General features: G+C 43.7%; 1 protein-coding gene across 3 annotated transcripts in view; it reads right to left on the reverse strand.

Annotated features, from left to right (window-relative positions):
* TRIO (trio Rho guanine nucleotide exchange factor) overlaps positions 1–18104 on the reverse strand; it is a 353418-nt gene that overhangs the window by 215989 nt on the left and 119325 nt on the right. For all 3 annotated transcript variants that reach the window (XM_053202016.1, XM_053202021.1, XM_053202025.1), the window contains exons 2-3: positions 15847–15921; positions 6048–6162 (exon numbers count right to left, since the gene is read on the reverse strand). In XM_053202016.1, the coding sequence (XP_053057991.1) occupies positions 6048–6162; positions 15847–15921 (190 nt within the window). The remainder of the gene's footprint in view (positions 1–6047; positions 6163–15846; positions 15922–18104) is intronic.

The following is an 18104-nucleotide window of genomic DNA, read 5'->3' on the forward strand; positions in this document are numbered from 1 at the left end:
CCCAGTGCACTGGAACTTTCCAATGTCCCATTTTGTCCCCTTTCACTGGCTCAGGCCTCTGAGCTATCTCGGGAGGTTCCCTGAGGGTCCTTGGCACCCTTCTGGTGGGGTTTTGGTGGTAAACAGATTTTCATGGTGATACTGAGACTTATTTGTCTTTTTCACCGGGTTGCAGCAGTGACATACCAGCCCTCAGCACTCCCCTCCGCATTCTGGCAAGTTTAAACAAACGAAAAAGCCAGTTGCTCATAATTATTAGTAGTTCTATTAAATCTCAACCCCTGGGTACATGGGAAATATATGTAATGCACTTCTGTAATAAAGAATATCCAGAGTTAAATCGCCGTTGAAGATAGGTTACAAATCCTCAGTGAGAGGAGAGAACTCCGGTGTTCATGCGGAAGCTCTCCAGAGACTTCGGAGCAGGCTCACCCTTGCGGAAGGGCTGTCATCCTAGCTGTCTTGTGGTGGACACACGCAGTCCGTGCAGGCGGCTGATCCCGGTCAGCCATGAGCCAGATCGTGACCGCCGCTGAGGTCACCTGGAATCACACCTACGACCCCAACTGCGCGGTGACTAACTTGGGTTTTCACCCAACGTGAACGTATGGGCCTACAGGAAAGACACCTGACATTTCTCTGTCTCGGGTAATCACCTGAGAAACTAGTAACCATTTACAGTTATAAATTCATACAGTTACAGTTCATAAATTAAAACTCAAGAGAACTAATTGCTACCATTTACGTGAAGTTAAAAAGCGAAAATAAATTAAGTCAAAACTAAAACCAATTGCTGGGCTGCCTGGGTGGCTCAGGCGGCTGGGTGTCTGACTCTTGATACTGGTTCAGGTCATAATCCCAGGGTCGTGGGATTGAGCCCCGAGTCGGGCTCCATGCTGAGCGTGGAGCCTGCTTCACACTCTCTCTCGCCCTCTGCCCCTCTCCCCTGCTTGCGCTCTCTCTCAAACAAACAAACAAACAAAAAAACCAGTTTCATGTTCTACTGCATAAGTTCATCCTCTACCTTCCCCTCCCCCTCCCCACATGAACGCGTGCGTGTAGACACCATTCCTTTCCTTATCTTGATGCATCAGAGTAGCCGTTGTTCCCAATTTCACAGATGCAAAGTTCCTGTCACAGCTACATCCATGTAACAGGCGTGTCACAAAACATTCCAAACAGTCTGTGGAGACAGACCCTGCGTGGGTGGTGGCACAGGCCCCAGAAACATGGTGTGGAAATCCACCAAGAGATGACAAGGCTGATCAGCGGCCTAGCTTCTCACTCAGAGGTGGAAACTGCTAGGAATGCTTTGATGCACTTCCGTCTACAACTACACGTGAATAAAAACTCCTAATGAGTTAACACTCGGCTCACACGACCCTCCTGGTATCATGTCTCCCTGTCTCAAGTAGGTCCCGGGCCACAAACGAGAGAACAGCACAGGCCTCCTTCACAAATCCTAGAAGCAAACGGGGCTTCCAGAAATGTCTCCCAAAATCTCCCAAGTCACCGGGAGCATTCTGGACTTCTTCGGGCTCTGCCTGAGCAGAGGGAGCCTGCCCCAGAGGGACATCCCACTGCGGATGCTCTACCTGCAGCCACACAACAAAGGAGGGCGACTGTGCAGTGCAGCCGGGCCCTTCGGGCCTCAGTGGGTGCCATCTGCCGGGCTGCACTCGGGGCATCAGCCCTCACCACATCAGGACCAGTTCTCCGGCAGCCTGTGCCTCTCCTCACAGAGTGCTACGCAGCGTGCACAGAAAACCGCACCCTCCGCTTGAAAGGGGCTGAAAGGGAATCCGGAATACTCCAGGTTCAACGACAGGAACAAGTCAGGGAACACCACAACCAGAAGGTACTTGAGCTGGCCCAGTTTACAAAAGGACTCACTATCCACCCTCCTCCACAATCAAACCAACCACCCAGTGGCTTTTCAAGTAATGAAACAGCACGTGAACTGGGCTGGGAGTGCACATCCTTACAATCTGTCTCTTTACCCAGTTAAAAGCCAGTCCTTATTAAGAAAGCAGTGACTTGTGGAGCACCCGGGTGGCTCAGTCAGTTGAACATCTGACTCTTGTTCTTGGCTCAGGTCATGATCTCACGGTTCCTGAGATCGAGACCCGCATCGGACTCCACGTCTCCAGTGAAGAGCCTGCCTGGAATTCTCTCTCTCCCTCTCTCTCTGCCTCTCCCTCACTCGTTCTCTCTTCTCTCTCAAAACAAACAAACATGGAGAGAAAAAAAAGAGGAAAAAAAGAAAGGAAGATTTGCAGGCTCCCGAACCCAGGTGTATTTATGAGCAGCTAACCAATGCGGGCAGCTGTGTACAAGGGAAGGGGTCCACGCGGCCCTTCCCGGAAGACAGCGCTCATGGGAAAGTGCGGCTGTCAACCAGTTACTTCAGCAGTTTCACCTAAGAGCCTCATTTTATCTGTGAGATAAGGCAATTTTAGATACAACTAAGGTCCCTTTTCAATGCTGGTCTCTGAAAGAGAGAAACGCTCTTCAGTTTCTAGACGAAGAAAGTAGCTTTTTATGTGAATGTTCATGAATGAATCAGTCAAAAGTCTTCATACTACTTCACCAGTCACAAGAGAGTTGAGGTGACTTATCCATGGAGCCACTATAAATCATTCTAAAGAAGGTAAGACGATCTAGAACATAATTAGTTGTGTGTATTTCAAACAATAAGAGCAATAAACACCTAGAGATGTACCAAGACTGAGCTTATTCTCATCACTGTGTGGGAATCCCAATTATACCAGCAAGAATTTCTAGTGAGACTTGTTTCTCCTACACACAGTTAATGGAAAATTTCCTTGCAAACTAATTCCATGACATTTACTCTATTACTTCAATTGCTTATAAAAAAAAAAAAAAGGGGGGGCAGGAAGGGCAGAGAAGGTGACCCAAGTAATCCTCAAACTCCTCAGCACTGCTCAGCTCACTTCGTGTTGATCTTCGAGGGCCACCTTTTAAGAGGCACGTGCAGAAGAAAAACAAGATAATCCAGCTCTAGAGCACACATCCAAACAAAAAATAAAGGAAGGAAAACGGAAGAGTGTGTAGAGATGATGGAGATTATCAGACTGTTTCTGAGGTAGCGACCCTGTGTCAGGCGTTGCCCTGGGCACGGATGTTAAGTATCCTCAGTCATTACTCACAAGGATCCCACGTTACTACCACATTCTGTACATCAGAAAACTGATAAAAGTAATGTGCTTGGGACACGTCACAGCTGGTCCGACTCTGCTGCCTGTGCTGTTTGGATGGCACACTTCTCCACATCTGGGAATGCAGGGCCCTGAGACTGCCCAGCTTGAGGGACAGCAAAAGGTAGCGACCTTCACATCCCAGAAACCACCAGGAGTAACGGACAGGTAAAAGAAGTCTCACGACTCCCAGAATGATTCATGCCACTCTGAAACTATAGCAACAGATAATCAGAGTTAAACGCAAGCAAACCCACCAGTGGAAAAAATCTGCACATCGTTAGTCTGAGAGTGGTTTTATGGACCCTCCTGTTTGGCTAAACCAGAACAATGTTCCTGCTACCCAGCACTCCAGGGAGACAGAGCAGCTCATGTCTGGTCCGGGTAGACCCACGCAAGGGGCACAGAGGACTCATTTTTTTGTCCCCTTTCTCTATTTGGACCACTGTGAAATTTGCCCACTATCACTTGAGAAATGGGTCATTTACACGTTCATCCTACTTATCTCATCATTTACCAAGTCAGGCAAAGGATGTTTCCTGTCACTGGGAATCGTAAATACAAAAGCAAACCCAGGCAATGAAATAAAAGTGACTGTGCTCAACAGCAGAAGGTTCACCCTTCAATACGCTTCAGTATCTGTAAGTGAAATGACAGGATTCTTGGGGTTTTTTATAAAATATTCTGGGGGGGGGAGGGTCAGAGAAAAACAAGACTGACAAAATCTGATCATCACTGAAGCTGGAGCTCACTACACTATTCTCACTACTTTTGTATACGCTCACAATTTTCCACGACCCAAGTTTGGTAGGTTTAGGTGGGTCATGCAGATGATCCAAAATACACGTGGATCAATTTTTTTTTTTTTTACAATGTCAGTGAAATAAAACCAATTTTAATATTTACAATCGACACAGATTTTAAAACCAGATAGCAAGTTGCCAAAGTTACACACAGCCATTCCACTATGTTAATGTTTTCAAAACTAAGCTGGATATATGCCAAATTCAGCTTTCTTATTATACTATGTGATGAGTATCACTTTGGTTGGCAGAGATTTATTTTTTACACCATCCTCTGAATTTGTTTCTTCTTCCACCATGAGTCCAGCACCGAGCACACAGACGAACTCCGTAAACGGTGCTCGTCAACTGTAAGTGCTATTTATAAATGATAGCGAGTAGACCAAAACTTCTAAACCCCTTTCTAACTCACGGTGTCAACAGTTCAACAGCCCAAGAAAATACCAGAGTAGGAGGAAAGAGTGAGTTCTTCCATACATCACTTTGTCCTTGATGATGCAAAGTGACTGCTGTCTCATAAAGGACGCCCAAACCGGAAAACCCACCAACTTCCTCAGCAGGCCAGACCGTCAACAGCAAAAGCTGACTTTCCTCAGCCACAGCAAGGATGGGTTACAAATGGGCACTGCTGTCTTCCTTTGTTGGTGTCAACCTAAATAGGCCAGGAGTGTCCCAACCCACGTGCTGTGGCAGATCCATGACAGTCACCTCCACCTTTGAGACCCCATTGACGCTGCTACTGACCAGCTCTCATCATTCTCTTGCATAACACATTCATTAACGTGCCTGTCTACTGTAGCCTATATAATGACCGAGTTCTCCTCCACACGTCCTCGTTTGGCCTCCTCGTATTCCAGCACGCTGATTATTCCCCTTTTAGCACATGCCTTTCCTTTTCCTCACAGGGAAACACCCCTCCAACCCAAACACACGCAATCTCTTTTCTGCAGACATGCCTAAATCCCTGGACTATATCACAGCAGTATTCTTTTTCCAAAAAAAATCACCTGGAAAATACAGCTTTGCCTGTTCTTAGTGTTCTTCAGAATCCACACTAAACCACCCTATCACTAATGGGGTCTCCAACTGAATGGGGATTCCCAAACGTGGCATATCACCTGGTAAAGATTTTTAAAGCCCCACCAAACATCATGCCACAAAATCAAGAGAATACTTTTAAGAAAGAAACTGAAGCTCACAGGTACCTGGGTAGCTCAGTCAGTTAAGCATCTGGCTCTGGATTTCGGCTCAGGTCATGATCTCACAGTTCATGAGTTCGAGCCCCGCATCAGTCTCCATGCTGATAGCGTGGATCCTGCGTGGGATTCTCTTTCTCCCTGCCCCTCCTCCGTTCACACACACTCACTCTGTCCCTCTGTGTCTCAAAATAAATAAATTAACTTCGAAAAAAGAAAGAAAAAAAAAAAAAGCCCTGAAGCTGAGCCTGAAGACAAACACATTTTTAGAAACAGCATTCCATTCCTGGTCTTACAGCGCACTGCGTGCTGGTACCAGATTCACCGATGACCGTCCACCTCCAGCACCACATCCTAATCCCAGCCTCGTGGGCGTCCCAACTCCATCACCTCCACACGAAGCTCTTCAAGCAAGACACATGCTTCTCATCTCCACACCCAGAAGTGCTGTATACAGGACAGAATGGTCACAAAATGGAAATAAGGAGAAAGATCAAGGGGCGCCTAGGTGGCCCAGTCAGCTGAGCATCCAACCTCAGCTCAGGTCATGCATCGTCTCATAGCTTGTGAGTTCAAGCCCCACACGGGGCTCATTGCTGTCAGTGCAGAGCCCGCTTCAGATCCTCTGTCCCCCTCTCTCTTTGCCCCTCCTCTGCTTGTTCGCTCTCTCTCAAAAACAAATGTTAAAAAAAAAAAAAAAAAGAGTCTTTAAAATAAAAAGGGAGAAAGATCATGATTTTAGTTCTGTACTATTTCGTCTGCTTGGAATTCAAGTCACATGTCTTGGGACGGTGGCAACACTGAGTAACCACGAACCACACGGAACTTACCTAGGGATACAGGCTAGATACGAAATCAGTCTCCTGAGGTCCTCCTGTCGTATTCTATCATGATTGCTGCGGGCTGGAAACGTTAAAATGGGACCTCCACGTTTATCTCTGCCACCTGAAAAACAAACATTTGGAGCACACTTAGACAGAAACAGAGAGGACAGGACTCTTCATGCCACCGGAGGTCCATCGTCGTCACCGAACCACTCATGTAACGTTGTCCCTCCACCAACTGCATGGCCAGGAAGGATGGAGCAAAAGGCAAGAGCCCTTGCTTTGGCAGAGACGTGGATGGGCTACTTCATCCCCAACTGGGATTCTGAAGAACATGTCTGAGTGCTGCCTGTCACCTGGGAAGCCATCACAGAAGGCCCCGTCTTTGTCTTCCTGTGTGCTTCCTGCTTTCTTTAACTTTACGTCTGCAGGGAATACATTTCTACACATATGTGCTTCATTCATCTTAAACCAGCGCCTCCCCACACCTCACCTCTTGTTCTCCCCCAAGCTGCCCCCATCCTGCCCTCCCCAGCATGCTAAGCTCTCAACCAAACTGGGTTGTAGGTCTTGCAAGAAAGAGACAGAATGGTCTCCAAACGTTATCCTGGATGGTGACTTTCTATAATCTGGGGTCTAGGGCATCTTCCCTGTTCCAGGGCAGTACCTGACCCCAGCAGTCAAGCTTCACCAACCTCTCACACAAAGCCCCCCACCCCCCCACACACACACAGACTGATTGGCATTTGAGAATGTTACAACAGAACTAAGTTACCTTAAGGTGTTTAGAAAAATTATGTCACATACTAAGTACAAACCTCGGGTGACAGGCAGGTGTGGCCCTCATTAACACACTGAAAATCCTAATGAAGTCTGTTGGTATCACTCAACATTTTTGGTGAAATTTCTAGATATATTTTATTACTTCCCTCACTATTTTCACAAATTACAACAGAGAAGGAAAATCTAGCCTTCCCAAGCAGATCCTTCCTTAGTTTTACAGCTCTGATCATCTATCTGTCCTCAGAGGAACCGCAGTAAGATCTCAAACTTCAAGTCACAACATGAAACTCTTATTTTCTCATCTTATTTACTTCATCAGCAGAGGTAAAATTAAAAAGCAAGCAAACAAACACTAACAACAGAAAGCCAGATTCTTTCTTTTTAGAAAAGCCAAAGAAGTGTTCCGCACAAGATGTTGGAATTTTAAAAACACATTTCACCAATTTGGGTTTTTACCATTTCCTAGAATGATTAATAGTGCCTCTCAACAATAATGAAACTCAATTCTGATTCTGAACACTTAAAATGATCCACATGTACTATTTGGTCATGCAATCCAGAAAAGTGCTGTTATTTACAAATCCAGTAATTCAAGTATTAAATGGGAACAATACTAAATCATAGCCACTGATACATGCTACATATGGATTCCAGTCCTTAACATGCAGACTCGGATTTCAACATCATGACGACCGCATTAAGAGGTTTTATCATTCCAGCTTTATAATTAAAGATACTAAAGCTTCAATAAGGATGGGGGGAGGGGTGCTGGCTGGCTCAGTCAGAAGTGCCCAGAACTCCTGGTCTAGGGGTCATGAGTTTGAGTCCCACATTTAGTGTAGAGATTACTTAAAATAAACAAGTGAAATTTAAAAAAAAAAAAAAAAGACAAGGGGGCTATGCCACATGGTCACAATCTGGGTACTTTGCCCTGACAAGAACTTACAAAATTTTTCACACTAGTAGCTTTAATTCTCTCTAAAGTAGCAAAAATGTGCAGAAGGACAACTGAATGATGGTTCCTAAGCTTCTTTATGAACAAAAGGTACTATTAAAAGTAAGAAGCATACTGTTATAAATGCCAGAATGTCATCACCAAGTACCCTTCTGAAATATCAGACAGTATTTTTAGGGTAATACTAATGAGGGCCAATGGTATTTTGGGGGATTACCGCTTATCCCCAGGATAAGACAGGCAACAACTTCAGTATTTTTTTTCTTTTTTTTTGGTCTCCCAACATCTTTGATACTTTTCAAAAGAGAATCAATCTCCTTGGTCAAAAATACTGCAGATCCACATACAGAAATTTGAGTTCTTAAAAATGTACTAGGATATTTGGCTGAAAACATTCACCCCACTTTCGGTAAAGAGAATAGCATCTAACATCTTCCTGGGCCAACATTCTGAACTTTTTAAATGCAAAACAATATTTGATTCAGCAGAGAGACGAGATGACCGTGACCCATGATCAACTCCTCCCTCTGGGTCATCGTATCTCACAAAGCAAGCAAGGCCATACGCGCCACCATGGGCGCCAAAAGTTGAACCCAAAACCGCCCATCAAAGACACTCATGTGGGAAAGTGCCATTCTGCTCACCGAGAAGTAAATGCCAAGTGTGAGGAGTCCTGACCGCCTCTGTTCTGCTTCACCTGTTATCCAGATTCCCCCCAAGCTGGCAGCACTAAGGAAGAGTCCCCTGAGACTCACCAGCAAGCTCATCCTCCAACTAGGCTCTCACTTGTGTCCTAAAAAAAAAACCTTATTGACACCCAAACTTGAACTCTAAGAGCAAAAAAAATACTCACTTTATCTTTTTCCTTTTCCCATAACAGAGCTTCAGAAAACTCACCGGGAATAGTTTTAAAACTTCAACAAAAGTCACTTATGAAGTAAAAACCACATATTCTCTATTTAAGTAATAATTGTTTTCACCTGCTAACCTCCCTGCATCGGGGTACATCTTCCAATCTGTGGTGTGTCAGCGACAGGCAGATGTCAATCACCCATCTGCTGACCACACCCCCTCCCAAGAAGTTAAAAAAAAAAAATCTTAGAACCCATGAAACACAGTATCAAAGAAGCACGGTGAGCCTCTAACGGGCTTAAAATCATTGCCACATACGCCTGTTTGGATTATACTCTCCAAGATTTAACCTGGTGCCAGTGTCACAAATGCAGAAGATACACCACAGGAACATTGTCTGGGTTATGAAGCAGAATTACAACTTTAAAGTTCTTGTTCCTGAACTAGTAACAAGCATGATGCTCTAACTCAGCAAAGCTTCACTTACCAGATGTACGAGTGTGTATCTGACGTTGACCTGCAGCCTCAGGGACAGGCAGGTGGGACACGTCAGTCCTAGTTTATAGACGGGAAACACACTGCCTTAGTTTCTACAGGGAAAAGCAAAGGGCAGGAAATCCATTTCCTGCACAATTTCCTGCACGTACCAATGTCCAGGATGTCTAAGAATGAATGGGTCACAGTCCCTGGATTGCTACATGTCTATAATCAAAAACGAACAGCTTGTTAAGGATTGCCTATCCAAATGCTGTGTTAATTAAAACAAAAACAAAAACAAAAACAGAATAAGAAAGAAAAAGAAAGTATAGTTTTTGTTCCTAATGACACTGTTGTATGTTCAATTCCTACAAAAACTGTCCTTCCTCTCCCCGTTCTCCATTTTATTTCTGTAAGGCACCTCTCACCTTGTGGTAAGCTACGGGGTTTACACAATCTTTTTGATTGTCTGTGTCGCTGACTAAATGGAAGCTCTATGGAGGCAGGTGTTGTTTGTTCACTCACTGACATCAGTATATACTTTCAAGGCCGAGGAAGACACTGGAACAAAAAGTACACTCAATAAATCAGTATTTGCGGAATGAATGGATTCTACATGAAGTGAATTAAAAATACCTACTGTCGGATACCAGGAAGTTAAAAACAGATGTGCCTAATGAACATTCCTATAGAAACACAGATGCTAAGGTTCCTGTCCACATGGGAAGGAAGGCTGAGGAAGTCCAGCATTATAGCTTCAAGTGTCTGTGTGACACTTCCTGAAACCCAGAGACACTTATTTTCTTGTCTAAAAGGTGACACTCCAGGGGACATGGGCTCTGGAGCAACGTGGCCCAGAATGACCACAAAAGCAGCTGGATTCAGAGTTGCCTCTTCTTCTTTACATCAATTAGGAACTCACCTTTCATCCAGTTAGAATAAACTTCTCTTGTAAGGAAGGCATACTTACTTTGAGGAGTATCATGTAAATCTCAGTGAATCAACTATATTTCTCTCTGTATGGTCCTTATTTGAATTTCTGGATTACAGCCCCAGTGAAAAGGATTCTTTACACCCCCATCCCCCAAGGAGCAGGCTAACTCACAGCAGATCACGAAAAGCAGATTTTACAAAGGAAAGCTCTGAAAAGGCATGATTTGTGAGAAATTGTGGCTCCCATGAATTAAGTCTGCCATCAACTAACCAAACTCTGTTACGAGGTGTCCACTGCCCCCCACCTCGCTCTAGGAGCAGCCAAGGCCCACACTGGCTCCACAGCCCCCTACGTTCACATGCTTGCCTCCTGCAGCCAAGTCCTGACAACTAGGAACCGGTTTACAGAGTATTTCAAAGGAAGACTCTACAGGGACTCTGGATGCAGCACTTGGAAAGCCTCTGGCAATACCCAGCCCTCTGGTCTGTCATTATGGCTTCGGACTGTGCCAGATGCTAACGGAATACCCAAGATGGACGGGAGGTACCCCCTTCCCTTTCCAGAAAATGTAGAACTCTGCAAAACTGAACCAAGAGGAACAGTGGTGAGTAGTCCAATAGGAACAGCAAACCTCTGGCCAATCAAATCCTACTCTCACTTGCAAAGGTGAATGATGTTCACCTTGCCATCCCTAGAACAATTTCTTCCAAAAAAGCAACCCTAATGTCTATCAGCAGGCAACAGACTGAACCAAGTATGGTACAGACACACAACAACAGAGTTCATACAACTGTAAAATGGTGTGGCCCCTCTGTACTAAGTCTCTCTTCTCCAGACTACTGGTTCAGTGAAGCAGCAAGCAGAAAAAATGGTGCATGGCTACATTACTATTTCCCTCTGGGAGGGGAGGGGAGAACAGATGGAGAGAAAGAAGTGCTCATATTTTACAAGGGTAAGGAAAACAAACAAACAAACAAACAAAAAAACTAAACAAAACAAAAACAAAAACAGGTTTCCTTTGGTGGAGGAGGGAAGGTACAGTAGAAAAGGCAGGGAGAGAAACATTTCTCTGTACTTTAACTTTTTTTAGATTTTAAGCCTGGAATGATGTGCACATTGAAGCAAGAAGGGGTGGTTGTTTTTTTAAGCTTTAAAAATGTAAAATGAAACGAAACAAATGATGTGGAGTTTCAAGTTGGCAGTAACTTGCCGCACAGAGACAATCCCATATTCTACGGGCTTTCATGACACAGCAGCAGGACTGTATGTTCCCAGGGGCATATACCCTTAGGACAATAAAACAAGAACAGAAGTATCAAATTACATTCAGGGTCTCATAGTGTAGCAGTAACATCGGCATTACAACGTAAACACGCAATTATGTTGATGAGGGCAGGCACTAAGATTTTCACTATAAAGAAAAGGAGACACAAATGTAAAATCAAAGAAACATATGATACCTGTAATCCTAAATTTGCATTAGAAACTTTAGTATAAAGTCATGACATCTTTTCTTATTAAGAAAATATACATATACACACAATATATATACACATATTGCCTGGATGTGTCCACAGGGGGAGCAGAGATAGTAACCCACTCAACCCCAAGATTATGACCCACGCCAAAGTTGGATGTTCAACCAACAGAGCCACTTAGGTGCCCCAGAGAAGAGAAAAATTTAACTTCATAAGAGATGAAAAAAACTGTAATTGAAACACATCAAATATTAAAAATCACAGGTTTTTTTTTTATCTGTCTGAAATGACTAACGGTCATTTTACATTCGTCTGAAAACTGATACGAATCAATCATTTTTCCTACTTTTCTTGTATTAAATGTGTTCTCAGGGTAACCAAGAAACTGATGAAGGGACACTTCTCTTGTAGAATATCCAAACCGATAAAGAACAAAGGATGTGGGGTGCCTGGGTGGCTCTGTCAGTTAAGCACCCAACTCACAATTTTGGCTCAGGTCACAATCTTTTGGTCATAAGATTGTGCCCTGAGTCGGGCTCCACACTGAGTGGAGAGCCTGCTTAGGATTCTCTCTCTTCCTCTCCCTCGGCCCCTCCCCTGCTTATAGGTGCACGAATGCTCTCTCCCTCTCCCTCTCTCAAAAAAAAAAAAAAAAAAAAAAAAAAAAAAGGATGCAATTAGAATGTCACCATTTTGCATTACATAATGAACTGTAATAAAATACCAGATTCTAAACCATGATCATCAATGAATGCTTAACATCAAAGAAAAAGAAACAGCCAACCCCCAACCCCCACCCCACCCTGCACCACACACAAATACAACTCCCAGTAGGACTACCCACCACCACCCAGTAAGGATTCTTGATTTTTGCCTTCTTCCTGCAAAATCTAAGCTAGGTCTGATCAAGCCTCAAGACCCAGCTCCTAGTTTACAGGAAAGACAGGGGAAGGAGAGCATAGTAACTGACCACCCACAGGTGCAACCAGCAAAAGCTACAATGTAGGGAACTCTACAGGAAAACACCATTTCCTCACCTACTAATTAACACAGGGGATAAGATAAATACAAGGATAAGGAATAAGAACCTATAGATTGAAACAGTCAGAAGAACCAATTGCAATGTATATCCTATAAAACAAATTGTGAGACAAGCAAGGATGTTTGAATATTGCCTGGCCTCTTTTTATATTAAAGAATTACTGCCCATTTTTTAAAGCTGTTAATCGTACTGAGGTTTTTTTAAAGGAATATAGATGAGTGACCCATGAATTCATGGAAATTCATTATACTATTCTCTCTCCTTTTGGATGCTGAAATGTTTTATGATAAAAGGGGGAAAAAAGTGTTCTTAACTCTGGTGGTGGTCAGTGAATTCTTTTGAGGTCCAAACCCCAATGGCATAGGAATCATATTAGTGGTTGAGTATACATATACATGGTATGTATTATACATTAACATATACATTAAATAAAATGTTAAATATAAACTATAAAACACTTCTTTTATTGCCCCTACTTCTGACCTGAAGCATGAAATCAGGTTTGTCATCTAACCTCATTTAACACACCATCTGCAGGAGCTGGTAAGTACTTTGCTCTCTTACGTATCTGCTTTTTACAGTAGCTGGCGAGGAGACTGAGGATCAGAAATATTCAAGTTCAAAGAATCCCTACTGGGTTTTTTGGGGTTTTTTTTTTTTTTTTTTTTTTTTTTAGAGATTTTGACCTAATAAGTAACTCCCAGAATCACTGATCTTTTGGCCTGCTTTTTCAAAGCCCTGGTTATTCCATTTAGATTTAATTTACTAAAAACTACTCATATGGAGAGCTTTTACAAATGCACCACAATAAATATCCCCTAATACTTTTAAAAACAGGATCAGAGCAAGAAGTAGACTGGCAGTTGGGAGCCCAGCAGTAGAAGAAATGGGGACCGGGTAAGGGCTCTTTCGGAGGCAATCAAAGTGTTCCGGGATTAGACCATGGTGATGGTTTCACAACCTTCTGAATACCCTAAAATCCACCAAATCATATACGTTTGAAGGACAGATTTTATGGTATGTGGATTATATCTCAATAAAACAGATTTTACTAAACAGGATTAGAGGTATAAATTTTTCAGAAGTTTACTCCTTCATTGTCAACCTTTCACATAAAAAAAAAATCACCATGCAAAAGTAACAAATTTGTTTTTAAGTTAGTGCTTTTTTTCCATTTTTCCTTCCTAAGCAAAATAACAGCAAGCCTGAGAAAATCAGCAAATGATATCATGCTAACATAACTCGCCAATTCTGGTTATAAAGTAGGAAATACTCTACAATTGTGGTGGCACCCACCAATCATTTCCCTGACACAGCTGGTGACTACCGTCTCTAATATTTTTAAAGTTCTGTACTAGTTTGCTACAGTCAACTTCCCTCCCCACTAAAAAGACCCAATTTTAATTAACCCTGAAGAATTTAAGGTTTGAGTAGTCAGGATAAACTCTGAAAGACAAATGACTTTATTCCTTCAATTAGTTTAAAGGGAAATAGTTTCAGCTTTGATAGTAACTTAGATAAAAACAACAACAACAACAACATCAAATGAGGGGTATCTAAGTGGCTTAGTCGGTTAAGCATCTGACTTTGATCTAGCTCAGGTCATGATCTCATCGTTTGTGGGATGGAGCCCCACAATGGGCTCTGCACTGATAGCGTGGAGCGTGTTTGGGATTCTCCTTCTCTCTCCCTCTCTCTCCACCCCTGCCCCACCCCCTGCTTGTTCTCTGCCTCTCAAAATAAATAAAGCCTTAAAAAAAAGGAAACATCAAATGAGATATTCTGTATTAAGAGCCTAATAAGGAATGAGTATAAATAAAAATCAGCAACCCTAGCCTCCCGTTCTTTACGTGCCTGTCTCCAGGAGCTTAACCAAAGAATCAAGCTCTCTCACCACAGATCAACTTTAAAAATAAAGAACTGAGGAACACATGAACTGGCTTTGAGCCTTCTTACTGATGCCTCCATTATTTGTAAGCAGAGGCTTCTCATTATATTAACTTTAAAATCCATCTGTAAGCTACAAATCAGGAACTGACAAACTGTGTCATGCGTCCACATTATGCAGTTTGTCGGTAAATGATTAGGAAAGAGCAAAGGGTACTTTAAAAACTTGGTGTATTATAAGCAAGGAGAGGTTTCTTTACTTTTGTTTTGTTTTCTCTTGTAGCATATATTCTCAACTAGCTGAAGTGTCTTTCTTTTCACAAACTTCTATCAACCTTCCAAATGCATTCTGAATTAGATTCACTTCAGCCAAATCATCAAAGAGTGTTTACGAGGTGCCAGGAAACACCACTGGCCATAAAGGTGTGATTAGTAACAGCACCACAGGGAGCTGCACCCTAAATATAGACCAGTCCCACATGCCAAAAGGACACACCTAACACATAATAGCAGCTGGCAGCATTATACATTTAAAATAAAATGTGTTCAAAAGGAGACTCAGATCAGCGTATCATGCCTGTTTGAGAAAGATAAAAAATTATCAGGGGAAACACATACAGGAAGACTGTCTGAAAGCACATGGCAATCCACACATTTACTTCCTGCTGTAACAGAGCAGAAAAATCTGAAAACCTTGGTTTTGCAACAAATGAACTTGTGCCAAAAAGGTCAAGTCCCCAATGGCTCCTCTGTTCGTGTAGGAGGGAGCCCCCAAAGAGACAGCCCAAAAAAGCCCTAGAGCTGACTCCCTATGTGTGGAGGAAGTCAGATGCTCCAAACCTGAGAGACAGATCTAGACTGTCACCACACTGCAGGGGGCCAGGCACCCCCAACCCCAGCACAAGTATTACAGGTAAGTGGAGGACCAGGTTGGTAGAGATCACTGGGGCTTTGATGGTCCACAACATGGGCTCTAGGAACCCCAGGACTAGGGGACAAAAAAAAAAAACAAAAAACAAAAAACAAGGTAAGAATTCAGGACACATCCACATAAGGTCATATTCCCATCACTTTCAGGGAGACGATGGACTTCTAAACAATCAGCTGTTTTACTTAACTGAATAAGTGAAAAACAACCAAATGTTTGCTGAATGAAAGACACAAACATATTTTAATCACCAATGCTATTTGACTTAGTGTGCCTACAAGCTAGAAGAAAATGCTCTTGGCACTAACTTCTCAGGAAAATACTACAAGAACAAAGCAGTTAAAAATCCACTGGAACATCACCACTTCCATGCATGTGGCAGGGGCGTTAGTTTAGGATTTCAGACTCTGATACTGTATCAGAAGCAGTCAAAAGGAACAGTAACACAGATCAAAAAGTTCAACTTTACCTGAAAGGTATGCAACTTTTTCCTTTAAAATTGGCAAAACATCCATAGCTTTCATTTCATCGTTTTTTCGAAACCCTGAAATACATAAGGAGAAAATCAAATTACTAGGTTGCTTGAGTGACATTTCATTTCTTACCCATTCTATCCTTTCCCAATATAGCAGCTTTATTCACACCCATTAAATCAACTTTAGAAATATCATTTGAAAGGATCTGAATTCTATGAAGGAAAAGACTCTGATCACAGAATTATCTTCTATTTTAATGGCAAATAATGATTTGCACACAGACCCAGAGGATCCCGTACCAAACAGGCTCCGGGTCATTTGTAGCAATAAAGATCTAGTCCCAAAAAAACACAGGGTATGAAACCAGTCCGGATGATTTCAAAAATCTTCACTTGAATCCTGTAGATTAATGTAAACATTGGCAAATAAAACAACAATATCACATTTTAAACACTGCAGCGGGTGCACACTAAAGCCCGTAGGGGGAGCTCAAAGTCTCCTCCTATCAGAACACACAGTGGTTAAAAATAAACAGTGGCAAGGAGAAGAGCAGGAATTATAAATAGCTGGGGACTGGCCACAGCTCCCTCTAAGGCTCTATCCTTCCAGGCTTTCTGGGTCATGCCCCCCCTGGAGGAATGTCACTGGCTACTGGGGTAAAATGGCCCAATGCCACCTGTAAAGGCCCTCTTCTCTGTGTGAACCAACTCTCCCCATGCCCAATATTGCAGAAGGCAAGTGGAGGTATCATGGAAAAGAAGCACACAGCAAGCAATTTAGGCCAAGCCAACATCCATCTGAGCAAAAGGAATTCATGCAGCCCGATGTGTCTGGCCCAGCTCACTAGGGCAAATGCCCAAATGGGAGTCTGGGGCAAAAATGTTCATTCCCATAATAATGCCTCAGGATAGTTCCCCTGGAGGTCTCTAACAGAGGAAATCTAGGTTCAGGATGCTGGCCATCCTCATCAAAACCAGTAACTATCATTTCTGGCTGAGCAGTCTCTAGGAAAAATAAAAGACCACTGGCCCATCGCTATTTTCCTGCTTGTTTTTGCCACAATAGTACAAGGAACGCTCCAGAACGGCAGCTTGGTAACACAACACAAGATGCAGACCTGGGATGAGAGCAAGGGAAGCACTCGCTGAACGAACAGGGCCTCCACCGTGGCAGGTCTGAACAGCCCCTATGGGACCAGCCCTGCCACAGAGGAAACCTGTACAACTCAACCGTCTCAAGGCCCTGCAGGGTGCCCAAGAGCAGGAGACCCACCTGGAAAGAAACGAATGGCACGGGGAGCATCTGACCGGGGCTTTTAGCCTGAGGACAGGGCCTAGGCTAAGCCATGTGGAGCTGCTAACACCAGAACCAGAACACAGGTCAGGGCAACCCCAGTAGCTGGGGAGAAGCTGCGGAAAGGAGCAGGGGAGCCCCAAGTTCTGGGTATCATTTTGGCCCAAATTTCTGAACAGCCCCTATGGGACCAGCCCTGCCACAGAGGAAACCTGTACAACTCAACCGTCTCAAGGCCCTGCAGGGTGCCCAAGAGCAGGAGACCCACCTGGAAAGAAACGAATGGCACGGGGAGCATCTGACCGGGGCTTTTAGCCTGAGGACAGGGCCTAGGCTAAGCCACGTGGAGCTGCTAACACCAGAACCAGAACACAGGTCAGGGCAACCCCAGTAGCTGGGGAGAAGCTGCGGAAAGGAGCAGGGGAGCCCCAAGTTCTGGGTATCATTTTGGCCCAAATTTCTGGCTCTCCCCTGAGCCTCACTTGTCCAGGGAAAGCTCTCGGCTGAAGATAAAGTATGTGACTGAGACTCAGGTCGCAGACCCCCGCAAAGGAGGCGGATTCGAAGCTTGAGTCCAGCCAAATTTGCAGCCTGACAACCCAAGCAAACAGTATCAAAGTCAGCACTTTGGGGAAGAATATAACAGAATCCAGCAGCTGCAATATATCATTCACAGAAGCAACGAATGGCTAAATTAATGGTGTAATTTGATTAAGTAAATCTCTCCTGCCCGTGGAATACTTGTATACTAAGAACCCAATTTAACAGGATTAAGCATGATACTGACAATCACCAGAGACTCTGCACAAAGACAGCAACAAACACATCGCGATGAGGACCCCAAGGTCCAAGAGACACAGCGGCGTTTCCGCTCTGGTCATGAAAGGGCTCAACACAGAACCCATGCCCCCGCGTCATCAGGCCACTTTGCTTTCCAATATACCAGGCTCCGTGCTGG

Source organism: Acinonyx jubatus, chromosome A1 (assembly GCF_027475565.1).
Source record: "Acinonyx jubatus isolate Ajub_Pintada_27869175 chromosome A1, VMU_Ajub_asm_v1.0, whole genome shotgun sequence".
Taxonomy (NCBI): Eukaryota; Metazoa; Chordata; class Mammalia; order Carnivora; family Felidae; genus Acinonyx; species Acinonyx jubatus.